This window comes from Daphnia pulex, chromosome 9 (assembly GCF_021134715.1).
Source record: "Daphnia pulex isolate KAP4 chromosome 9, ASM2113471v1".
In the NCBI taxonomy this organism is placed as follows: domain Eukaryota; kingdom Metazoa; phylum Arthropoda; class Branchiopoda; order Diplostraca; family Daphniidae; genus Daphnia; species Daphnia pulex.
Window position 1 is genome coordinate 1,829,774 of NC_060025.1, and position 27,121 is coordinate 1,856,894.

The window sequence follows — 27,121 nt, forward strand, 5'->3', positions numbered from 1 at the left end:
TCCCATTTGATTTGGATTCCCAAAAGAATTCTCGTCAAGGGCGCCAACACATGAAACATTGAAACTACTTCCGAGAATAACGTAATAAAAACAAAAACTAATTCATCTATTCCTCTAATTTTATGCACGATTGGCAAACTTCGACATTGTGGTTTGAGTAGTTTGAAACGTGATAGTTTTTCAGAATGATTTCCAAGCACAAGCATGGTTTGAGTGGTTTAAATTTTAATACTTCAATGTCCAGTAAATTAAAAACCCATTGCAAATATTTGGCAAGATTCTATTAAACTGCTGTTTTAATTTGGCTCTAATATGGTCGTCTGGTTTGATTCTAGATAAGATAAATGCACAGAAACTTTTCTTGGTTAGAGTAGCATGTGTAGGCCCAACCACATGCTGACCACATGATGTAAATTGTTTTGCCTAGGTCTTTTGTTACTTTTCTATTTGCTCTAAATCGTGTTAGAACATTCATTGCATTTCACTTCAATCTTTTGAGCGTATTGTCTTCATTCCTTTCTAATACAATCTTTCGTCTTTTTTAGTGCATCTACATCTACATCTGGTATTTGTCAACGTCTCCTCAACAGCATGGCTACCTCATCTTATCTTCCAGCTCAGCTCAGACGTGCACCAATAAGGTAGGAAATGAATCTCATACTAGTCCAGTTGGCAAACAAACGTCTTTTTATGGTATTGTACAAATCTGCAAACAAACAGCTATGGTCATTAGAGAACAAGTAAACTGCTCATCATCATCAGATGATGCACTTAGGAGCTTGAATAAAGTAAACTGCATTTGAGACAATGTTAGGCCCGCCTGGCGAATTGGTAGTTGACTGTGTAGCGATAAACTTTTGTACGCCTCCAAACACAATCAATTCTCCTCGCCCGTGTACAATGGAGTAGAGCACTGCTTCTTCAGGTGAACCGCGTCCACTTGTGACTGCATCATTCGGTGGTAACCATCGAACTTTATTCTTTGTAAGAGCTTCACTGATATCAAGCAGGCACAGACTCATCGACGATTGGTTGGAGGAGTTCACTTTGTCTTGTTGAATTTCACGTACCTTTCCCTGAATGCGTAAACAAATTTGTTAATTTCTATCAAATGCCGATCCTTGTAAATGTAAAAACGTGATACCTGCAATCGCTGGATACGTTCTTCCATTTGCTTTAACGCTTCCAGTTGTTTCCCTCGATTTTTCATTGCGTTTGGCCGAATTGATGGCTTCGATCCTGGCCGTGGGTGAACACGCACAGGTTCCTTGGGTTCCTCCTCTTGACGCCTTGCATTCAAATCGCCTTTGCTATTTCCATTGACGTTTCTTTCGTCTTGGACGCGTATACTGGAAATGGTTGAAATAACGTTATTTGAACTGTAACCTTATTACGGAAATTTAACGAGCATTAGTTTACTTATTGTTTGGGCGGGCTGGTGGGTTTTCGACCGGTGGAACCCAAACAGATCGACCACGAATCTGGGCAGACATGTTGTAATGTGATGCGTAAGCCGGATGCGGACTGGACGCTTGCTGGGCGTTTGGCCTTCGGCACAAAAATACCACTTTTTCTTCCACTTTGCAACCGGGTGAACACCACATGTGGCACGCGCCATGTTCTTGATTTTCCACAGACAGCTCCGTCCATCGCCATCGTAATCCTGTTTTTAAAAGAAAATACTTGTTTTCAATAAAAATTATCTTGTTTGACAGTTGTGTCAATCGAACCTTCCATGTTGAGTAACCAAACGTCATTAAAGACGCTGTTGGGACCTCCACAGCCACCAATGATTAGTAAATTGTGTTCATTTAAAGATATTTGAGTCTGTCCATAACGACCTTGCGGTTTTGGTTCATCGATTTCTGGTTGAAACCAAGAGTTATTTTCTAGATCGTAGCACAAAATTTCCCTGAAAGAACAATAGAGTTAGGTTTGTTGATGTTTATTTCAATCCACTGTTGACAGTAGCTTACTGTGATGGCTGCCCGAGTGACAGCTGTCGTCTGATGCCTCCGAAAACAATCATATGATGGCCATGAACGGTTGCTGAGTGACCGGCAGCTGAAGGTGGGGCTGGATGTGTGTATTCATAGTCCCATTTGTTGGTCTTTAATCGGTAAATGTTGAGCTCATTGAAAAGTTGGCAAACCTGTTGAAAATTTCAATTATTTAAAGTTCATTCTTTTTTCCATGCAAATACTTTGAGTAAATTTACTTGGTGGAGGGGGGAAGAGGAAGACTGTGTCCATCCACCGTACAAGATAAGAGAGTCTTTGTAACACACTAAAGTTGCACAAGCTTTGGGTGAAGGATAGGATCCTGTAGGAAGCGGCCTCACCCAACTTCTTGTTGTGAGATTCAATTTCCACAAGTCGTTGAATGTAGTATTGGTTGATGTGCACCCTCCAAATACATACATGTAATTATCTGTGTAGGGAATTGAAGGCAGATTAAAGTATTATTTTTTTTATTTGCAAAGAGACCCGATACCATAATAGCAGGCAGCATGTGAGTAGCGTCTTGATATCGTTGTGAAAAGGTCCTGGGTGGACGGGAGGGTTTCCCAGTGAATGTTGTTTTCGTTGAGACTTGAGTGAAACCTCATTTGATGCTTGTTGACCACATCTGTAATGTTTGAGTAAAAATCGAGAATGTAGCGAGCTGGAAAAAAACAATCAAAGACGACATTGAATACCTTGGACGATTTCCAACCATCTCTTGCAGACAAGTTTGCACGATTGCAAATCACTGTAAGGCGAAACGAGTCCAAGAATATATTCAAGAACTTCGGTGGGCAAATTTTGGATGAAGGCCTCATCTTCCGGCATTCCAGTAAGAACACTTTCGTAACGAACCGATCCAACAGTCCAACACAGTACAAAGAAGTTTTTTGAATCCGGCAGAATTAAAAAAAACAAGCCCACCCGGATACTTGGCGACTAGAAGTACTGGTTTTTCTTTTTCTGTTGTTGTCAACTCTTTTGACGGGTTGTCAGCACCATCTTTCTTTTTTCACCGCCAGGTGGCGTTGGCAATCCAGATTTTGGGCTTTTTTCCCACACAATTTTTGAAAATAAATAGGCGAGTCGAATAAATCAATGATGATCGCCTATTTTATTTTGACAAATGAAAAGCAGCATAAATCACGTCTACCATCAGAATTTCACTTGTTTTTTCTTTGAGTAAAACATCTGCCAACACTTGCGCGTCTACTTTTTTTTGTTGTTGTTGTAATACCCAAGAGGGTGTGGTTTGATTTCCGTGTAGATTGATGATGGCCGCGCTCCATCCGTCATGGTGTGTAGTTGCCGCCTATATTCTATCTCGCATACGTGACTGAGTTGATGGATGTTTTGTGTGTCGTACCATCTCTCCTCTCGCAAGGATATCTGACGTGAATAGAGACACGCAATTTTTCGGTTGTTGTTTTCCATCTGGACCCCAGCTGGAATAATAATGAAAAAGACAAATTTTGTCAGCCGTTAACAATTTGATTTTTCCGCTAGTCGCCATTTTTTAATTCAATTAGTATCTAACATGTTTGTTTAAATCATTTTGAAAATAACCCGAAATGTTCAGATATAATCCCCGCAGTGGCGCCATTTTGGAATGTGTAAGGACTTGTAGGCCTCTTAGAGTCAAAAGGATCGGTAGAGATAACGTCAGTTTGCAAGTTAACAAACAAGCGAGGAATCAATCGAAAGATATGGAGGAAACGTGTTTTTAAGGGCGATCCGGTGGATGAATAAATAAAGCCAGGGGGGGATGCAATGGGAGGGGGGAGAAGGATCAGCAGTAGCCCTTTTTGCTTCCCCGCTTAAGAGTCTGTTTTGCTCCGTCGAAATACACATACAGAGCGATATGAGAGAACATGCCCTCCTATACGAACGACGCCGACGCCTGAGGAAGAGGAGGGGAAAGGCCAATATCACTGCGCCGCTTGCTGCGTCGTTGGCTGGTGTTTAAAAGACTCTGGAGCGTGCGCCAGTCACGTGACCCTATATACTGGGGCAAGGGCTTATAATAAATACTAGGCTATATATTCCTCTTTTTTTTTGTTTTGTTTGTTCCTACGGGTCCCTGCCAACTCTGTTGACTGGAAACAGGGCCGCCTGTTTTTCGGCCCGTGCCCATCTATATACCACCGTAGGCCATTAGCAACTTGGCATGTCATTCAGTGGGTTACAGTTGCCGTTTATTTTATTTTTTATTTTTAAGACTGGCGCATACACAAGCCATACGACCCCCTTTTGTCTCACCATTACGTAACTGAGAACCTTGTATAAATTTCAATATTCAAATTCTTTTAAACATGACTTTCTATTGACTTTCTCCTATACTTGTTTTGATGGGCACTCACCCTCCGTAATAATAATTTTATGCGTCGACATCGTGGGATATTTGCGCATTTGTTTGAACTGAATTCGTTAATGAAGGCGAGTAGCTTGCCGGGGGGGTAAGGGAGTGAGGATAGAGGATATTGATGAGGTGTTTTGACTTTATATGGCGATAAATTGGGCCATTGGTTGCTCCGACAATTCAACAGTTTTCCGGATCACCCCCCGCCCGCTGTGTGTGAAAAGAGTTTTTCCGGCCCTGTTGTGACTATTGAGGCGAAGGGAAGGAGTTCATCGGGTCGCGTGGCCGGTCGGCCGGCCCAAACAAGAGAATCCGGGGGCTGATCAAAATCTCACCCCCTCCCCCTCTCTATTGATCCTTCTAGACTTTGATCCCTATTATGCCACATATACTGCTGTACATCGATGCGAGAAAAAAGAGCGAGCGATCGTTTGGCGGAGGTCAACCATTGTTTGCCGCCAACCTTTAAACTCTGTCGTACACACAAGCATCCCCCTCCTCTCATATTCTATATGTGTGTGTGTACAGTACATACACATAATATAAACACTTTGAGTCGCTTGTTGAAAGAGAGTCAATGAAAAAGGATCTACTATACCCGAAATGGGACAAGTCGACAGCAAGCCAAGAAAAACAAAAGTGGGAAATGTCTAAAACGACCCGTAGGCTACCAATGTCAATACTCGTGGCGTAGGTTGTTTCTCTCTCAAAGTGGACAACGCAGCTAGGATTCGATTTTTTCCCACGAAGAGGATCGACTTCATTGGTTTCTTGTTGTCCTTGTTATCCGAGTCAAAAGATGCAAGCAGCGATGAGTGAAAGTTGAGTTTTTTTGCGAGGTCTTTTTATTTGTATCGTGACCTATCGTCTAGGATTACGGGAAAGTTGCAACTGTCGGCGAGCTGCGACGCAAATCTGTTGAAGGGGAGTAATTGACGTTAGTAAGAATTTCTCAATTTCGCTGACGGTTATAACATTTTTTTTCAATCAGAATAATGAGCGTTATTGAGCTTTTTAAAAATCACTGATTGACGTATCAATACATGATAATAACCTTGTATAGTTAAAATGGTGTGAAGTTATGTGCTATGCATTTCGTTAACATTCTTGACGTCGTCGTAACGTTTATTATTCTGATATATAATCAGTTTAATTAGATGTAATCATAGGCTGGTTCGGTGAAGGCTCCATAGTTATTTAAAATTGAAATTTTGCTCTCAAAATTTCAATAAAATATCTTCAATCAGACTTAGCCATTGATACTTGATAAAGCAAATGAAAATATCACCTCTTTATGAACCTCCTCTTATCTTATTAACATTGACTAGAATAAAACATTTCAATTAATTGTCTATCCGTAGCTAATTCCATTGGAATTGATACTTTCTCAATTTTTGTTACACTTTGATTAGATCGTCAATGTTCACTGTCGGAAATTCTAATTATTCGTGCGTAGCAATAATATTTATTCCATCGAAGTTAGTGACGAATGTCTCCTTCACGGTTTTCGTGAAAATATAACGTCCGAGTTAAGGCCGTGGTCCTTCCCCTCTTACCACACCTCTCAAATAAATCATCCACTTTTTCCCGTGGCGTAAAAAACACCGTAAAATATGGAAGGAAAACTTTTCAAAAACTTCATTTTACTACGTAGTATTTTTTGCAATCAGAATAATGAGCGTTGTTGAGTAAATGATGAACCACTGACTGCCGCATTAATACCAGATAACTACCGTGTATTACCACGATTGTGTGTAGCGTAAAGATTTATATTTCGTTTATCATCATTCCGTCGTTGTAAGGTTTATAATCGTTTTAGTTTTAATCGTTGTTAGGTTTGGGTAGCCTGAAGCACATCCATTAAAGAATTTTCAGTGAAATGCGGAATTCAATTTGCTGCTGGAAGCATCAAATTAATTTTGACGAATTCCGAACTGAAATCTTATTTCTTGGAATGACTTTGCTGTAGGCAGTTGTTGTTGCAGTTGTTGTTAGTCAATGTGAACATGATTTCTTTTAAATCTCCCCTACTCTCTCTTTAATTGGTTTGAATTCCTCTATTCGAACAACCGTGCCTCTGTAACGGACTCGTTTCAACTTGATAATTTCACAATTTACGCAGGGCTTTGATTAGATCATCAATGTTCACCGTCGGAAATTCTAATTTTTCGCGCGAAACAATTTTATTGTTCAATCGAAGTGAATGAATTGTGTTGGTACGTCACGGTTTTCTTGAAAATAAAACGTCCGAGTTGAGCCCGTGGTCCTTCCCCTCATACCACACCTCCGGAAATGAATCGTCCACATTTTTTCGTCAATTTCCGTAAAGTATTAAATAAATTTTTTGTCAAAAACTACGTTACGTTGAACGTTATGGAATTTGAAGGATTGCGCTTCTTTGATATTATTGGTCCTTTGATGCAATTGGGAATTTTTGAGGTGGGAGAGCAGGGATGACTGCGTTTATCATATGTTCCCGTTTCCGCGTATTGCGTAACAATCCCTTTCGCCTTCCGGACTTCAACTGATTGAAAATAAAAAAGCCGTCGGTACGGTATGTCATTAAATGTGTCATGCCACAACTTTCAGTGATTAGACGAAAGTTTTTTTTTAACAATGTAAATAATAAAGCAGTGCTTTTCTTCCTTTGTTTTTGAGCATTCAGCTCAAGTTGCCTTGGGTTGAATAGCCTAATAATAATCCGCTAATTGGGGTTTTATCAAAGTTTAAAATTTGTGTCGATAAACGGGTTGAAAAATGTCAGTACGTTCTGCTTATTGTTTTTTAAATAGTTGGCGAATGGTGCCACCCGTTTGTTGCGTAACTGAAAAGAATCGTAACTTATGTTTATCTCCCCGTTGCTGACTTTTTATTCCATGTACAGGTATAACACGGATGCCTTGGGGAAACTTTCTAAGTAAAAAGAAACTGAACCCATCAGTATACTAATGAGCGTAGCCTCTACCCTTAGCTCTTGACGAACGCCTTATTTTTCGACGAACAAAATTGACGTCATTGCTAGGCCCATGTTTACATAATGATCGCCCTTTATAATCCCCACAGTTGTCTATTTTAATATGTTGCATGAAGTGAGCATCGTCAACTATTTTCAATAGTATCCCGTCAAGTAGTTGTGAATGACATCAAGATGTCTCAACAGTCATTTTTGGTGGATCAAAGTGTTCGAAATTTGTTATCTCATGACAGACGATTTTTGTGTTGATATTCCGGATGTGAGTACCGTATTTTGAAAGTGATTTCCCAATTCGTACTGTGAGTCCTATGTGTCCGGTAAGTTGCTTGGGCTTACAGGCTGATGCAATGGAGCAATGTTTTTCTTTTGTGCCTTCACTACTCCCGTACGAATATGGTGAAGTTCTAAGGTCTAAAAAAATAATAGCAGATGTTAAATGTAATGTTCGTTAAAGTAGGAAATAGTAAGACAGTTCCTTGTTACTGATCAATGGAACGTAGAATGCATTGGTGCGATGATGAGATTTTCTAATGTGTCGTTACGTTTGTATTGGTTTTTAATGCTCGATTAAAATCCATGTTCAAATCATTACGTGACAATAATAATATCTAAATCAACGAGGCATTTTCAAAGTTTTTACCATAATAATACATGAGACGAATGCCTTGGGGGACACTTTATGAGAAAAACATCACCTTAAGAGCACAATTGCATTGTGATAACATTTCTTGTTTCTTTTAACGAACGTTATCAAACTTTTTAAATGGCTCATGACAAATAAATACGTTTTAACCTATGCATGTAACCTATGCGTAACATCTTGACGCATATGCATCGCAACTTCCCAATTTGTTGCGCAAAGTTAAAAAAGAACTTATTCAAATTCTTGATGAGTGTCTTCTAAATAATTTTTGACAATTTGCTCTAGTGAGCATCGTCAACTGATTTAAAATTCCCCCGTCGAGAAATGGTGACTGTCATTATAAGGGTGCATCAGGATTATGTGTTGTGAAGTATTGTATGTTATATGTTGGCTTATGTCAGACTGAACTTTTTTTATATTCCGGGTGATGCTACTATACCGGCTTTAAGGACGTTTATTCGAACTCGTAAGAAAGATAATAAATAAAATGTCGTGTACTCTTCGGTTAGAAGATGAAAATCAATTTGTCAATAGACATCAAATTATTTATTCTCGATGCGAGTACGACTATTGTTGATAGCATGTCAACCATCCACTTATGAATATAACGAAGGATAAACGGGTAATAGCAAAATTATTCCTCATAAAAGATTATGAGACGTAAGAATCATACATCCGTTAATGCTTCCTTCAAATGCATCGTCAAGTATGTTTATTGGTTTCCCATGCTCATTTAATCAGTATACAACACAGGGACTATCTCCAAAATCAGCTAGGAAGTTTTTAAAGTTTTAACTGCTGATGCTGAAAAAAGGAGAAATGGTAAATATACCTCTTGGGTGTTTGTCTCTTAACTTTTTTTTAATTATTATTTCACCGATCTGAAAATGCATTTGGTTCTTCACTTTAATTAATATAGCAGCGCGATTCTCTTTAAATATTTAAACAATGAACACTATTCGCTTTCGCAATTGACAGTGGATATAATTTTCGTTTTTATTATCGCACAAGATAACAAGTGATTTCAGCCGATTAATTGACATCCGTTTTATTATTAAACAATATGATAGAGACAATTTTATATTCTGGACCATAATCCATTTCGATTTGTGAGTCCGAGATCGAAACATCTTTCAGGATGGGTCTGAACAATTCCCGTGGGCACTGACGTTTTCAAAGTTCATTAGCTCAAGGTCATTCAAATCCGTTGGACAAATCTGTTATTGATCTCGTGTCGACAAGAACTAAGTTTAAATTGTCTTTAACAACCGTATTTGTTGTCAATTATCCGTCGACTAATATGTCTCTTCGCAAAAGTGAATACCAACATTCAATCTCACTTCAAAGTAATAAACTTTTTTAGTATATGAAACATCTCAAACAGACAAGTGATGTTCATTATGTGGTATCCGAAAAACCGCCGCTATTTTGATTTTATTCAAGCCATATCGATAAACATGGGTCCAAAACCGGAAGGAATCGAATGTTCCCACCGTATAGCCGAAAACGTAGAGGCGACGGGAAGAGGTCATTCACGTCCGGCTGTTCCGATCCGAACTATTGATCCCCTTTATTCATTTATTCCTAATTAGCACGATTCTCTTCAAACTTTTGTTGTTTAAGACTTAACGAAGTATTAAACACAATCGGTTGTAAGATCTGATAAAATAATCGAAAACTTATTGTCCTCTCTTTCATTATGCCGGCAGAAACTTATTCTGTTAATCAATGAACATCATTTGCTATTGCAATTGGCATTGGATACAATTTTCATTTAGTTAATCGGACTAACTGATAATTTGTTTCGACCAATTGGAAGACTTCCGACTTCGTTGACGAACATTTAGATGGATATACTTTTATATTCTGGACCGCAATCCAGTAAATCAAAAATCTTTCCTCAAGATCGCATTATCTTCCATCAAATTGTTGTTTGATGAAATACAATTAAATTGATATTGTATGATTGTATACGAACTTGAACGCATGTTGAATGTAAATCAATTGTCTTAAACTCATCTTATGTCGAATTGTCATTGATCAGCATGCACCTTAGAATCAGTCAACGTCGACAATAAAATTTGACACCAAAAGTAGTTTAATGAAGTATTATGTAACAACGACAACAGATCAGCGATGTTCATTGTCCGGTATCCGAAAAAATCGCCAGGTTTTGATTTCATTCCATCAAATGTTTCTCACCGTAGCCGAAAACGCCATTGCGACGGGAAGAGGTCATTCACGTCCGCCTGTCTAGCATCCGAACAATAGCTTGATGCCTTAATCCCCCTTTTTTCCGTATTCCTTAGCGGGAGCCGGGAGGTAAACAAATATTATATTCACTCGGGCGCTCATCGTCATTTGAAATAGCAAACCCTAGAAGCTGTTCATTGCTCTAGACATCCGCCGGCCGTGGATTGTGGTGCCCATTTTCAAATAATAATCGCCGTTTATAATCCCACATTTGTTTAGTATCTTGCATGAAGTGAACAAGGTAAAATGATATAAATAGAATCCCGTCAAGTAGTTGTGAACGTCATCTATAGGGCTATTAAAAGTTTTTTTGTTGATCAAAGTTTTACAAATTTGTCAGCTCACAACAGACAAATTTTGTGTTGATATTCCGGATGCCAATACCGGTTGTACTAAGTGAACACCTTACTCGTAATCGAGATCCATCTGATAGACAATGGGATTCGGTTTTCTCAGGTTGAGCCTCAAGAGGCACAATTGAGATTGATGGTCCATGTGGAGTCATTTTGTTTATCAGATGGCACAGACCAGCACGAGTTTGGTGATTTGTTGTAGATTTAAAAAAAATAATAATTTATTTAAATATAATGTGCGTTGAGATGGTAAGAGCAAAATTATTCCATTTTACTGTTTAGTGGGACGTAGTATGCATTCGTACGATGATGCGATTTTCAAATGTGTCGTTACGTTATGTATTGGTTTTTAATGCTCGTTTAAAATCTATATTAAATTAGTTACGTGACAGTAGTAATATCTAAATTAACGAAGAATGTTTAAGTTTTCACCGTTATGATACATAGGCGGATGCCTTGGGTACACTTTCTGAGAAAAGCATCCCCGTAGAGCTGAATTTCATTACTTGTAATAACATTTCTTGTTTCTTTTAACGAATTTTTTCAAACGTTTTAAATAGCGCATGAAAAAGATACGTTTCACCTGTGCGTGTTAACATTTTGCGTGTTAACTAAAATGAGTTAATATTGGGTAAACGAAACGACAATCTCTGATAAAAATCTTTCAGAAAAGATTTTCTTCTAATAAACTGAACCCGGCAGTTCTAATAACGGACATGGTCTCCGGGATGGCCTCCAAATATTTTCACGAAGAAAATTGACGTCACTGCTAGGCTCAGTTTCACAAATGATTGATGCCGTTGGCAATCAGAATAATTATTGATAACTTGCATTAGTGAGCATCGTCAGTTGATTAATTAAGTCCCCCGTGGAGTGGGTGTGACTGTGAAAAAAGACATCACAGTCTTTTTTTATGTGGATTATCTTGTTTCCTACTTGCTTACTCATGGCAGAATGAATATGTGTTTATTTTCCGGCTGAATCAACCAGTTGTTTGCGGATATCAGACGAACTCATTATCCATTTTAGGATTTGGCGGAGAATCTAGTCCCCACTAATGACTGTGAGCCCTTAACTTAGATTGAGTGGCAGACATCACCAATGGTGAAAATGAGTTTGACTGACCAGTGGCATAGTTGCATTAACAACCACGTACTTATGAATAAAGAGAACGATAAATGGGGGACCACCAAAATTATTCCTCATTAACTATTAGAAGGAGTAATTTAAATACACCCGATAATGCATCCTCCAAATGTATCGTGTAGTATTTTTAATGGTTTTTCAGGCTCATTTATTCAGTATACGACACAGGAAAGATTTCCACAATCAATTAGGGATTTTTAAGTTTTAACTCCTGATGCTGAAAAAAAGGAGAAAGTGTACAGATATATGTCTCCTTGGGCGATTTATCTCTTACGGTATTTTTTCACCGATCAGGAAATGCATTCGGTTTTTCACTTTAATTAATATAGCAGCGCGATTCTCTTTCAAACCTTTTGTTGTTTAAGACTTACCGAGGTATTAAAAACAATAACGGTGAGCAGCTGATAAAAGATTCGTAAATAGTTTCACTCTTTCTTGATGCCAAATGAAAAATGTCTTTTGTTAATCAATGAACATTATTTGCATAGCAAAATGCTTTGAAAATAGTTTTCATTTTATTTATCGGACAAGATATTAATTGATTTCAATCGATAGACAGGCGTTCGATGCTATTTGTCAGATAAATAAGCCGAGATATTTTATATTCCGAACCGTGATTCGTTTTTTTTTTCAGATATCAAGCCGAGTCCGATCTGTTATATCTTGAGATCTGCTGAATTACGTATTACGTACGCATTAGGTAAATTTCAAGAACAACGGTCTTTCTACGCTAAGTCTCTTCATTCATCATCTGCTGTTGACAGGATGATAGACTAATTCGATTTATAGTGACAACTCTGTGTTTAAGTCAATCAGTTGTCCAGATATCTTAGATTAACATGTATGTTTCAAACACACAATATCGACCTTTAAATATTATATTGGTGTAGTAAAACATTTTTTCATATTTACATCGCACATTGATAAACGATGTTCATTGTTCGGAATCCAAAAACTGCCGTGATTTGCTCTCATTCAAACCATATCGATACACATGGGTCCAAATCCGGAAGGAATCGAATGTTTCTTACCGGATAGCCGAAAACGCCAATGCGACAGAAACGACCAACTTGATCGGCATAGAAGAATCATCAAACCTAGTCCATAAAATATCGCCGTGAAATGATTTCACATATCGGTTCCCAACCGAGGAATCAAATGTTTCTCACCGTAGCCGATTAATGAACACCATTCGCTATTCAAATTTGCATTTGATACTTGTTTTCATTTTTGTAATTGGACAAGTAAATCACTAATTTCAACCGAGTGACAGACGACCAATTTATTGTCTTACAGTTTATAAGAGATAATTTTATATTCCGGACCGCAATCCAGTTGAATAGGAATAGTTTGACTCAATCCGAAGTTGTTAACACTGAATAATACACCGCACATGACATCATGGTCAGTTTCCTACTTGTGCACACTCCTTTAAACCTACGTGCATGGTAGTGGAGTGTGATACCCGGATTGAGAGAGGGACTAAGATTGTTAAATAAAATGGGGAGTATGACGTAAACTATTGTCTAAATGTGTTCGATTAACATATGAGTTTAGAAAGGTCAAAACCGACTTATATATGTTACTATATATGGTATAATTTTCTTACGTAATATGCATCGCCAATAGTTGAGCAATGTTCATTGTTCGGAATCCAAAAACCGCCGTTATTTGCTCTGATCAATCGATTGTTTCTCACCAAACCTACCGAGTTATTGAAAATAACCATAGCAATTAACGTTCATTGTTTAAATGTATAAAGAAGAAATTTAGCTGAATCAACCGTGAGCTATTCAAAGAGAAAAATCAAACTATTTTAAATTTAAGCGGTCAAAACCGCCCAAAACCGGAAGGAATCGAATGTTTCTCACCGCATAGCCGAAAACGCCAAGGCGACGGGAAGGGGTCATTCACGCCCGCCTGTTAGTACCCAAACAATATTGCTTGAACCTCTTTTGCAGCGCACTCTTTAAACATTTAAACAATGAACGTTATTTGCCATTACAATTGGCAATAGATATAATTTTCATTTTGTTAATCGGACAAGATTATCAGTGTTTTCAACCAATTAATTGACATCGTTTCTAATAACCAATATTTTGGTGTACAAAATTTTATATTCTGGACCGTAATCCATTACATTTCGTAATACCGAGATAAACATATTAGGTGTGTGAACCTTTGTTTAAATTGCATTTTTAAGATGTCTTACCACATTTTATAATCTTCCTAATGCAAAGAATAAAGATATGCTCGGATCTTAAATAACGAATGAAGATGAGAATATATATTATTAGGGAAGTTGGTGTCTTATAATCGTTAGCTGACATGTCTCTTTGAAAATGTGAGTTCCTACGTTCAGTCGCACTTCAATGAAGTTAATTTTTCTGAAATCTTTTACATCGCCGTTAGATGGGCAATATTCATTTGTCAATATTCCAAAAACCGCCGTTATTTGCTCTCATTTCAACCATGACGTTACACATTGGTACAAAACCGAAGAATCAAAGCTTCTCAATTCTCACCTGAAACAACGAGTTAATAAAAATTACAATGGGTGAGAAGATCTTATTTTAATAAATCGAAAAATTTGTGTCCTTCAGTCATTGTGCCGACTTGGCGTATTTGGTTAATCAATGAACAATATCCGCCATTGCAATTGGCATTGAAGACAATATTCATTTTGTTTATCGGTCGAGACAACCATTGATTTCAACCTATAGACAGAGATCTGATTAGGTCATTCTACATTTTGATGCAGACAATTTATATTGCGGACCGAAATCCGTTCTAATTAGAAATTTCCTGAAATCACTGCACCGAATGTAAATAAAAATCATCTGTAACCAGAAGTTGTTAAATTTGCAGGTAATCCATTGTCATTGCGACCATCTGAATCTGACAATGGAGTGTAGCAGTAGATTTCGGAACCTGAATCACAGAATGATAAAATGTCTTTAATAAGAGAAAGCTGTTATAGAAATTTCAATGCGTAATATGTCTCTTTGAAAAAGTTAATTTAAACTATCAAACATTATTTCAATGTAGTTAAAATTACTGACATATTTTACAACGCGTAAAGATTAGCAATGTTCATCGTTCGGTATCCAAAAATTCGCCGTGATTTCATTTCATTAAAGCCATATCGGTAAATAAGTATGGGTCCACACCGGAAGGAATCGAATGTTCCGTATAGCCGAAATAAAACGCAAATGTGACGGGAGGAGGTCAGTCACGTCCGCCCGTTGGCATCCCAACACTATGGGCTTGAATCTCTTTTGCAGCGGCTTCTAAACAATGAACTTTAATTGCTATTATAATTGGCAACGGAATCAGCATTTGTTTTGTTAATCGGACAAGGTAATTTTTGATTTCAACCGCTTTTCTAGTCTCTAGTTCAATAAGAACAGTATTGATGGAAAGTACTTTATATTCAGGACCGTAATCCATATGTTTTACAAGATCGTTCGATAAAAGATTAACGACAATTTAGTCTCAGTGTGACCCTGATAGTAAATTTGCCGGCCCTCAACTTAAGATCCTCGATTATCGAAACAATTTTCGGTTGTTAATAAAAAAATATAATTGATTTAATTTATATCAAACTGTTATAGGAATATCGTGTATAACAGGTCACTTGGAACAAGCGAATTACGACATTCACTCTTACTTACATATAATTTAAAATCCTGGAACATTTTACATCGTACACAGATCAGCGATGTTCATTGTTCGGTATCCGAAAGATCCGCTTATCACTGATTTCATTGAAACCATATCGATAAACATGGGCCCAAATCCGAAAGGAATCGAATGTTTCTCACCGTATACGAAAACGCCAATGTGACGGGGAGAGGTCATTCGCATTCGCCTGTTAACACTTGAACAGAATTGATCCCCTTTTTTCCCTTATTCCAGTAAAAGAAAAATCATTCACTTGGGCGCTCACACGTCCATTCGAAATAGGCGACCCCTAGAAGCTGCTCATTGCCCTAGACATCCGCCGGCCGTGGATTGTAGTGTGCGGATGGCGCTGCTGAACTGCTCCTTGCGCGTGTAGCGCTACCTTGGCAACGATTACTCCCGGCGGCACACCCCGACTATAACCCCCCCATCACCTTCCAATCACGTTCCCAGGCTCAATTTTATTCCTCCTTTTTATTTTTGGTTGTACTTCCGTTCTATTTGATTCTCCTTATATTAGGCCAATAACAATTAATTTGATTGCAATCATCTTTCGTCTAGAAAAGTTGATGCTGGCGGCATCAGGAGGAGGAATAGTTGCGAGTCGAAATGATTTTTCTTGATCAATGGCGCTCAAATAAATAGCCTTTGGCTACGGCGACGGATGTACACACACATATAGACTCTCTACACAGACATGCACGACGTCTATGTGCACAGGGGGGCAGAATGTCAACAATATCGACGTCGCCGACGAAGCTCTCTTGTACACTTGGCCGCCGGCCTGGATCAACAAAACATATCCATCCATCCATCCATCCGGATTCACATTTTTCTCTCGTCCCCTTTTTCTATTTTCTATTTTGGTTTTTTAGCATCGGCCATTTTGTTGTGATTGTTTCGATCCTTCATCATCTAGTCTTTCTCTCTCTCTCTTGTGTGTGTGATTGCGCAACTTTTTTCTCACGGCCCCTTTTGTGAGCCGAGCGCACGTCTTTTTTGCCCACGATGAGTGCCCGTCTCTTTTGCATTTCTCTCCCGCCGCCGCCGCCGCCGTCGTCGTCGTGTGTTTGCGTTTGTTTGTGTTGATATAAAAGCGATACACACACACACAGGACAGATAGACAGACAGACAGAGGGGCATATAGAGGCAAAGGGCTTTGGAGTGGGGTAGCATCAAAGTTTGTTTGTGTTTGTCGACATTTCAGTTCATTCGACCGTCGATAAAATATAGAAAATCTATCCACCCCTGTGCCGATTTGAGGAGCATTGATAGAGGGGGTAGTAACGATTCTTTTGATATTATATAGATCCCCCGACGAGCTGTTACAACACTGAGGCTTGACATCATTTCAAAGTCTCGAGTGTCTACCTTTTTATTTCTTTGAATATTTCGGACGAACTAAAGGAGTTAGAAGCTCCTAGTCGAGAAAAGCCTTTCTGCCACTTCATTATCACCTGAGGCTCGAAAGTGACACGGAAAGAGTTTCAATCGAATTTAAATCTTCTTCCAAAGTGCCCAGCGGAGAGAAAATACAAAAAAGTTCATCAAATTCTCCACTTCCGGGTTGGAAAAAAAGAAAAATTAGTTGTCCCCCTCTCATTTTAACCACGTAAAAAAGTGACGACAAAATCTGTCGTCACAGGTCAGCAGTTTCTTCCACTTATAAAGTCGACACCACGCACAAGTCCGGCGCGAGTATTTGTGTGTGTAGTAACTCGTTCGGTCGATGATCACGTGCTAGCCACCCACCGAGCTGTCAACGGATACACACACTCGCCCAGCAGCTCTCTGCTCCCTTGTTGTAACGGCCCAGCAGTCCCACATTCCCCCAGCCAAATGGCGAGTGAAAGGCCAGTGTGTTTTCCGACGTCACAGATGCTGCTGCTGCACAAGGGGGTCCCATATTATATTCTCGGAATGTTTTTCTTTCTTCCGTGTTTTCTTCCCGGCCAGCAGTAATAATAATAACTGGAAATGTCTTCAAGAGACACATAACCAGTGCGGACACAGTCGAATTTTTATTTTATTTGAAAAAAGGAAAAATTCGCGCCATTTTATTCCGACTGTCAAAATTTTGTTTCGGATGAAATAACTTATACGAGCGCGCCATTCGGTATGGGCCCTTATAAGAGCTAGGGGGGAGCTATTTTCACGCCGATACGGTCACGCTAATATGTGACATCATCAATTCATATCCACCCCCAGTCCCCCCCTCCTATATTATACGCTGCTATATATTCCGCTTCCCTTTTTTCGTTTCATCTCTTGTCTTGTTGTAGTAGAGAGAAAGGGACGTCGATGGCTGCGCACGTGTTCACCATCACCCTCCCTCCTTATGTGTGTGCTGATACGGAACATATCAAAGATTGCGCAGCCGACACGGGCCAGAGAGATGTACAAAAAACAACGTCGAGATCAGAGAGAGATCACACAGCAGCAGGAGCAGTATAGAGCTCCGTCAAACATAAAAATAACATAAGGCACAGCTTAGCAGCTCTACATACATGCATGCAGCATATACACATTGAATGTTTATTGTATAAGACCCAACTAGGTGGAAAATGACCGATGAACGGGGTCCGGCTTTTGATGTATTGCGTGACGAATATCTTTCGATACGACTTATTATAGTCGGGCGTAGAATGACCTCAGGGCAGATTGAAATAGAATTTTATGTTATTTGGTGGCAAATTTTTTAGTTTTGCAGAAGGGACTAAGTAATGATACCAACTATTTTAGGCTGGAATAAAAGCGTGATCCGTGCAGCGGATGTCGAACGCTGGTGATTAATCCGCTTTCGACGTTTTTGCGGTTTGGATTTAGAGGGTGGGTTGATTTTTTAAAATGGTTTTCTCAAAGACAGCTGTTTGAAGAAAAAGTGTCGTCTGCTGTTCTTTTGTTTCGAAAATGAGACCACGTTTACGTTTGTTTAAGAAGAAGCAAAACGAAAATTCAGCTGGAAGTAATTCAATTCAATTTGAAATTCAATTTTTATATTGCTTAAGTTTAAAAAAAGGTTAAAGTCAATCTGGAAAGTTATCATTTTGATATGTGAAACATCTTATTGGTACAAGCACAATATATCATATTTGCACTTTACTTTTAGACTTGTAAGTTGAAAATTTGGAAATGATTTAGTAATTAAAGTTGTGAAGTTACATAAAATTAGTTTTCAGAAAATCATTGCAGTGTGCAGTGTTGTTCTTACAAGTTTACGTGGAAAACAACCACCAACTTTAGAAAACATATTACAGTGTTCACATTCATAAACTAATACAATCACTAATACTATTAACTTTTTTACATTGAGCGAAATCAGACCTTGTGCTGCAGTTAAGTGCATTTGTACTTGAATGAAAAAATACTAGTACTGGTAAGAAGATTTGAATAGCATTGATCAGCTAAACTTAATCCAATTCTTTCTGATCTACTTCTATTCGAATAGACTTGACTTACAGCTGTAGGTCAATTCTGAACTCGGAATCAAATCTGACATTGTATAGATTCAAATCCAGTGTGCAACACAGACTAGATTATATATTCACTCTCGAATTGTATACATGTCTCACTTTTTTCCTCTCCAGCAGGTCAATATACTAACTGACATTTCCGCCCCTTGTGTGACGTAATAATCCCGAGCTTCCTCATTTTGATCCCTTCGACTTCTTAGCCTCGTCCTTTTCAACGTCATCTTTTCATATATTGCCCATTGTTACTTACACACTATCCCTTTCTCCTATATGCAGGCCTATCCAGCGCTCTCTAGCCGACCGACTTTATTGCGTAACCCCAAACGGGCGGAAATGAAGAGCTGCTCGTCGCCGTACTTCGTTTCGACGTGTGTCAACTGTTTTTCTGACGTCCAAACGGGTCCAGGCCAGGCCAGCACAGCACACAAGGGATTTGTCACGTAAGTCTCCTTTAAGATCAGCTTTATTTAAATGCCCGATTGTCACCCCCCTCTCTCATATCATAACTGGAGAAGGGGGGTGACCCTCCCCTCGTGAACGATGACACTCCCCTCTCTATTGTATAATAGTCGCCGATCAAAAAACAGGTGGGTTTAATAGATCTCTCTCTCTAAACATATACATACAACACAATAAGAGGAGGAGGAACTGGGGGGAGGGGTGGGGGAGGGATGATTGGACACGCAGGTGGTGTCCCTCATCCCCCGCTTACACGGTCCTGATTTAATCAAAACTCTACATATATAGTAAAAGGCTAGATAGATATCTACGTCTATCTATTATATAGATGCGATTCAAAGTTAGTGGGGGTACAGTAGAGATCAGGAAGCGATGGCCGGGGGTCATGTGGTGTGGGTGTTGGATTTCAATCTATCCTGCGCACGTGCCGTGTGTCCAGTGTCTTCAGCTGATTTGACACATAACAGAGACAAACCTGGGCGCCCAGGGGGGATATCAAATTTTATCAAATTGGCCAGGTGATGACCAGAGGTCCGCCATTTGTTTGCCCAGCAGCCTTCGTCTATTGTTTTATTGCCGAATTGGAAATGTAATAAAAAAGAGAGAGATGCTGCTGCCAGCCTATATGTATAACACATGTGGTAGTGGGGTTTTTACTATCCTGTGCATATTGGATCTCTCTCATCACTGGCTGAAAGGTTTTGCGGGAGAAAGAATTTGTTGTCGAGGAGACAAAAGAGGAGCTAGGGTGAAAACTTTTCTTGTTTTATTTTTGATGAAACAGCAGCTGGAAATAAGCGGAAGAAGAAGAAGTTGCCGTGATGAAAGAAGAAGAAAAAGGGGGGGGGGCCTCTCTCTTTACTTTTTTTCACGCTCGATTTCACTGGCAATATGAAAGAAAAAGTTGATGAAGAAATGATGGGTTTCCATGGCGACCGCATCCAACCCTGAGATATGAAACAATAAAAAAAAAAAGAAAAATTGATTGTTAATCATCTCGGATATATCTACGTCGCAGATTGGGTGAATCTTTGTTTATTGTTTTTTGATGAAAAATCTTTCCAGGGGGAAACAAAAAAGATTTAAATTTGATTGGATTTGATTTTTCTTTTTACAAGGCGTTTAGATTTCAATCGGTGTCAGCACACGCTAGAGCTGAGGAGGAGGGGGTCTTACACAAGTAGTGTGTGTATGTGAATAGGGTCACTTGTGTGTTGTATAACCCGAACCACTTATTCAAGTGTCCCTTTATATACCCCTGGTGCTGCAATCGAGTTTTTGGGAAGCCATTCGGTTGAGTTGAGTTGAGTAGAGAGAGAAATCGACCGCGGCCACTTGAAAAGTTCAAAATCCCCTTTTGATCGGTCCATTTGACGATCGTTTTGTACGTAGGGGGTTGCCGGACAAACAACAGCAGCGATTTTGGGCCTTTTTTTATTTATTATTTTCTATGCAGAACCATTTTTCATTTAATAGATGAAATTTCTTGTGTGCTGTTCCATTGTCCGCCATCTGGTTGCAGGGGTATTGTTCTCTCACGATGTTAACTACTAAATAGCGCCCCCCTAATCAAAAAAGCATCAACATCTCAAGTGGCATTGAATTTCATTTTTTCAAATGTCAATCGACACTTTTTTATTTGTAATTCCCCCCTTTTTTTAAAAATTTTCAAATTTCGACAGTTGGCGGGAAATTCAAGTTGAACTTTTGACTTTCTGAATTTTGAACATTTGGTGGCCATCTACTCTTTTTTGTTTCGGGATTAAATAAGTATATCAATATTGTTCACAGGCCTATGTATTAGGCCTACGGGGTTGGTTGGGGACTATGTCAATAGTTATAGGCCAAGAAACTTTTGGTAGATGACGAAAGACGGTGGCAACAACCGCATATAGCACACACAGCCCTCCTCCTCCATGTGTATAGGCTTCCTCCCTTTGCTCCTATTTTCTGGGTGAGGGTTATAAATCGGATGCAATATCGACGCTGGCCGACGACGACGCCAGCCCTTGTCCTCCTTCTTTTCTTTCCTTGTGTGTGTATGTCGACGATATTGAAAATCTCCCCTCCCCCTTCTTCTTTTTCTTCCGCAAGTAACAGCAGCTCCTTTTACTTGTGACTTGTGTGTGAGTATACGGCGTCGTGCTGCCGCCGCCGTTTATATATACTCCTCCTCCTCTTTCTTGTGCTTATATTCCAGTATAAGCAGTTAGCAGCACAGTAGCCGCGGCCATATATATTCCCTATCCCCTTTTGTTGTCGAGAGAGAGAAACGTCATCACACCACACACACACAAACACCTTTCATGTGTGTGTATATAGAATGGGCGAGGCCAGCCAGCCAGCGGAGAAGAGCCAAGAATACTACTACTCTATTCAGAATGACGTATATATAGTTTGAGCTGGAAATCTTTTCTCTTATATAACTTTTAGACGCATTAGACTCTAACTCTTATACGGAGATGTGTGTACAAACCCCTTTGATGAATTCCACTGACGCATTCCTCAGTTTCTATCTCCCCCCTCCCTCCGGTTTCGGTTCAATATCTCCGCCGTGTGTCACGATGATGATGTTAGGAATGTGTTCCATCCCCTTTTCTTTTTTTTATATCCTCCAATGTATATCTGTTGGATTTTCGGGAATCTTTTTTCTTCTTTTTCTTAGATCGGACATTTTTCGAGACCTGAAATGTATTAAAAGGAGTGGGGGGAGGCGCAGCAGAAGAACGTCCAGGCAAAAAAGTTTTTCGGATCGGTGTAACCATGGCGACACACAAATCCTATCTATCTAGGCTGCAGCATACTTGTAGTAGTAGTACAGTTATAGTAGTCGTAGTATATAAAAGAAAGAGCCCCCTCTCTGTGTGTGTGTGTGTGTGTGCCGGAGTCGCAGGAATTTCTTGATTGGACGACGAAGACTGCCGCCGACGCCCCACATTGCCGGCGGCAGTCCCGCTCTGCTATACAGCGCACACGGCAGGCCAAAAGAAAAGAAAAAAAGGAAAATGAAGAGTCGAGCTTAAAAACAGTTGGAGCAATGGCCGACCTATACAGTAGTAGAGATGCGTTTTTGAAAGAGTTTGAGGTACACAAAAGAGTCGTGATTTTGTGTGTCGACTCTCGGATAGGTTTAGAAATCTTTTTCCCCACCGCCAGTAGTATTGACCCAAGAGAGCCACTAGCTTGCAAACAACAACAACAAAGAACTTTTTTTCTCTCTCTCTCCCACCAGAAGTTTGAAATATTTAGATTTCTTTTATATCTAAAAGAATCCTAGCTGAAGCTGATGCTGCTGCTGCTGGGGGGTCTTTTTTAGACATTTGACAGACGACAGCAGAAAATTTTCGTCCGCCCCGTTCAAACATATGAATAAAAGCCGACGTTCACTTTTTCTTTTTATGTGTAGCCATCAAACAGGAGCTCAGAGAACTGCTGGGAGCTGCTGCCAGGAGCGCACTGGTGGCATACTACAACATCGATCGATCCTGTACAAACTGATTCCCGGCACCATCACCAAACAGCAGACACGCAGTTGTACATTTCTCTCTGGGGCTGATTTTCCAAACAATCAATAATGATAAAACCTAAATGGCTGATTTACGTTTTAGATGTCTATATAACATTTGATGCATTTAAAGCAAGACTATGGTGTATTATCTTGCGTAGTATTATATAGGAATCCCAACTTGTGTTGCCTTCGGTGCAGAGACGAACATGAGGAGAAAGGCCAAAGGACCAAAGTGGATCTAGTGTTGCCACTTTGACGACGATGACGGATGGTTCTTAAACCTTCTTCCAGTTTCGTAGCGCTGAATAGCCTAAAGTCTACTGTGACATCCATCTCTCTCTGTGTGTAGACACACATCCGAGCGATCGGATGATAAAGGTGCAACGGGATCCCGGCTCGGCTGTCCAGACTTTTTGAGACAACGAAAATATCATCAGAAAATCTGGTTCAGTCTGAAACATTTCCGTTACATCCCTTTTCTTCTTCTTTCCTTATTCCTGTGGATTAAATTGAATCCGTTTAGATTTTATAATCAAGGCTTTTAAGACGTTCTTTAGAAGGTCTAATGAATTCATTTCCAACCCCGTAGTAAATAGGCCTCAGAAAGTCTTAATGTTAATCATCATCCGATTTTATATAAGACACGGTCGCGGGAAAATGTAGCCTAATATAAAAGAAAAAGAAGAACACATTTCGGATGCTATTACACAGAGACGGCCCAGCTCACAAGCCCCCTCCTGCACATATAATATCATTGAGGAAAGCGGACAGCGGAGAGTCTTCCATCACTCGTCTCTCCCTCGCTCTCTCTCCTCATTGCCGAAGAAGAAAAAATAAAAAAAAGAATCCGGATCGCTGCTCTATGCTGGCCCGGATGCTGCCGGAACTAAAAACGGAACATAAGAGATCGCCCATAAAAGTCGCACAAGGAAAAAAGAGAAAAAAGGGAAAGAAGAAGAAAAGTCGCCATCGCACACAGGAGCGACTTGGGTGATGAGAGAAGAAAACGGGGTCCGGGCCGGCGCCCCGTTAAGAAACGAGCCAACCACGGGCCGACGTGGGTACGACATCAAAGAGTTGGCGTAGCCGACGTGGGAGGAGCTCCTCCATCGGCTGCCAACGTCTCCAGCCAATGGATGGCTCCGTTTCGGGGGTGTAGCGCAAGCGCATCCCCAAACTCTTATTTTTTCTTTCCTTCCTGGGGTTTGTGCTCACGGTGGTACCTCCCTCCTTCACCCACCCCACCCCAGCAAGGGGCCATCAGCCTACACACACACACATGAGTCCTGAACAGTTTTTGAGAGACAGACAGAGTCTATACAGTGTCGGTGCTATACGTGCCGGATGAAATAGTCGTGATCCGCAATAAGTTTTTCGTGTGTGTTGTTGACTCTATTTTTTTGTTTACTAGTTATTCGATCCTTTTGTGTGTGTGTGTGTTAACCCCTGTAAAACAAAACTATTTAACAGCATCAATTTGTGTGTGTGTGTGTATGTGCTCCGGAGTTGTGTGTCTGTGATCCGTTTCGATTTAGAAATTTAAACCAGCCGGATTGACTAGACCAAATTCAATTTTGGGTTTGATTCTTTGGTGAGAGAAATGGTTCAGCAACAACAATCCGACTGTAAGAATATACGGTCCAGGTCCATGCAAAGATCACCCACTCCTGGTAAGTTTCATTTTTTTAGTTACATCCGATTTTTTTTTTAAGTTTGAAATTATATATGGATGGGATGGATGGATGGATGTTGTACAGAGAGTCTGCATTATGGCGGAGGTGACAGCAGCTACGGGAGTAACAGCGCCGGTCACAACAATCACTGCTGCTGCGCCAACGGTGACCCCAACAGCCCCGGCTCCTCGTTCCAGTCCAGTCTGAATCATCCGCCATCGTCCGGCAGCTGCTCGCAAACGGCCTGCGCCGGATGTTCGTCATCGGCGGCGGTAGCGGCTGCCGGTGGCATCGCCTGCAACATTGTCACAGCCACCGGACCCGTGTCGTCGTCCAGCAGCGGCGGAGCTGCCACCGCCGCTGGTGGGACGATCCTGGCCGGATCGTCGGCCGCCACCTCGTCGGCCAGCTGCATCCCGTCGGCCGTCAAATTCGAGCTGGGCCGCATCGAAGTCTGCGAAGGATGCGGATTGGGCATCGCCGACCGCTACGTGATGCGCGTCGCCGACGGATCCTGGCACGAGGATTGTCTGGTCTGCTGCATCTGTCACGCCCCCCTCGTCCACTCTTGCTTCACCCGCTCCGGAAGAGTCTACTGCCGTCAAGACTACGACAGGTAATAATACTCACTTATTAATACTTTTGATTTTGTTATTAGTTTCTATCTTAGACATCCGGAATGAATTGGTATTTGATTTTCTATAGGGTTTACGGGGCCAAATGCGGAAGGTGTGGCGAGCGGTTATATCCGCACGAACTGGTGATGCGAGCCGGTTCTTCGTTGGCGTTCCACCTGCCCTGCTTCGGCTGCTTCATTTGCGGCCGGCCGTTGCAGAAAGGTGACCAGTTTGTCGTCAGAGCTGGCCAACTTCTCTGCCGGGACGACCTGGAAAAAGATCTGTTTCTCATCCAGTCGACCACCAACAACAACAACAACAACGGTAGGCCTATTTCACCCCATTAATTAAGGCCTACATTTAAATTAAAATAAACGAATTGAAATTTTTAAAAAGGCGACGATTCAGCGGCTGACGACAGCAGCCGGCCGAGACACGATGGCCGCCGGGGGCCGAAACGTCCGCGGACGATCTTGACATCCGCCCAGCGACGCCAGTTCAAAGCTTCTTTCGAAATCAGCCCCAAGCCGTGCCGCAAAGTGCGCGAAGCCCTGGCCAAGGAGACGGGACTGAGCGTTCGAGTCGTCCAGGTTTGGTTCCAGAACCAACGGGCCAAGATGAAGAAACTCCAGCGCAAAGCCAAAATCGAAGCCGAGAAAAACGGATCGTCGACATCGGCCGCCACGACTTCCGGCGGCGACAAAATCGGCAAAGACGGGAAAATCGATAAAAGTAAACGAATTTTCTAATATTCCAATATCAAACTTTGTTATCACGACGTGTGGGTTTTTATGATGTAATGACAGAGCGGTTCGGAGATAGCGGCGACGGTCACGGCGGAGGCAATTCGTCGCTCATGTCCAACATGCCCTACTCACCCAACGGTAAATACATCAAAGTTGATCGTATATAACATTGTAGAATTTGATGATAACCGTCCCGACCGCCATATTTGTTTTATTGCAGGTGACGGATCTTACGTGGGACACTCTGGCGATAGTATGTGCGGGTCGGATTTATCGCTGGACGATAGCGGCGGATTTGATCAGCTGGACGACGGCCATTCGCTGAGCGGCGTCGACCTGCAGGACATCCAGCAGCAGCAGCAACAACAACAACAACAACAGCACGGCCCTCATTCGATGAGTTTACATCATCTCCATCACCACCACCACCATTTGGGCGACGCTTCTTCACCTCACCTTCACTCCTCCCACTCTGAATTGATTCCTCCGCCATCCGGAGCCTATCACCCCATCAATCCTATCGACAAACTTTACTTGATGCAGAATGCCTACTTCCGTTTGGACCAATGAATTCACAATGACAACCTGTCGAGATCCTTAGCCATTTTAGTCCTCCATCACAAAAGTCAAGTCAGTCCGTTCTCACTCTACAATTATCTTTTGAAAAAATATTATTATCTTTGTATAATTTCTTGATTTCTGGCGTTTCATTGTATAAAGTGTTATTCCAACCCACTCCCTCCCCCCCAAAAAAATAACGTAATCATTAAAAAAAAAATTCCCTAGTCGTCGCATGTTGTTTTCACCCCTGTATAATCAACTAATCTAAAAAAATACTAATAATAATCTAGTCATCAAATAGATTTGAAATCGAATCTGCTGTCAAAGATGATTTTGTTTTCTTCCCTAATTATTGAGCCTATTTGATCGACTGTGTTTGTTTTTTTTGTTTTTTTTTTTAATTTCAATTATCTTCCCCTCAATCCCAATCTCTCCTTATTAAAGACAAATCCGAATTGAAATTTGAAGATGATGAATATCCAAGTCATTCCGCTCTGCGTACTCATGTATAAAAGTAATAAACACCATACCAAAAATAATTTTTAACAAATTTAAAATTCAATCACTTAAAATGTAAACATAGGATTGACGTACTAGTTAATATTAAGTTAAGGATTTGATATTTGATCGATTTTTTTTTTATTCAGAAATATTGCAACCCTACCATC

General features: G+C 40.5%; 2 protein-coding genes across 7 annotated transcripts; one reads left to right on the forward strand and one right to left on the reverse strand.

The window, feature by feature from the left end:
• LOC124202318 (LIM homeobox transcription factor 1-alpha-like) lies at positions 1-26,994 on the forward strand. 6 transcript variants are annotated; one of them, XM_046598640.1, is made up of 9 exons: positions 1-81; positions 546-641; positions 19,166-19,329; positions 22,755-24,526; positions 24,614-25,145; positions 25,235-25,470; positions 25,543-25,878; positions 25,953-26,030; positions 26,113-26,994. In XM_046598640.1, the coding sequence occupies exons 4-9, from the start codon at positions 24,457-24,459 to the stop codon at positions 26,460-26,462; spliced, it is 1,602 nt and encodes a 533-aa protein (XP_046454596.1). In that variant the 5' UTR covers positions 1-81; positions 546-641; positions 19,166-19,329; positions 22,755-24,456; the 3' UTR covers positions 26,463-26,994. The 6 variants fall into 6 exon arrangements, with proteins under 6 accessions (XP_046454596.1, XP_046454601.1, XP_046454597.1 ...); XM_046598645.1 differs by having other exon boundaries at positions 22,766-24,526; XM_046598641.1 differs by lacking the exon at positions 1-81 and having other exon boundaries at positions 403-641.
• LOC124202317 (F-box only protein 42-like) lies at positions 670-3,004 on the reverse strand. The gene is made up of 8 exons (XM_046598639.1): positions 2,699-3,004; positions 2,494-2,628; positions 2,219-2,430; positions 1,977-2,152; positions 1,731-1,912; positions 1,420-1,663; positions 1,145-1,349; positions 670-1,076 (listed from the first exon to the last, which is right to left on the reverse strand). Exons 1-8 carry the CDS (start codon positions 2,829-2,831, stop codon positions 759-761), a joined length of 1,605 nt encoding a protein of 534 aa, XP_046454595.1. The 5' UTR covers positions 2,832-3,004; the 3' UTR covers positions 670-758.
• Positions 26,995-27,121: the final 127 nt, after the last annotated feature.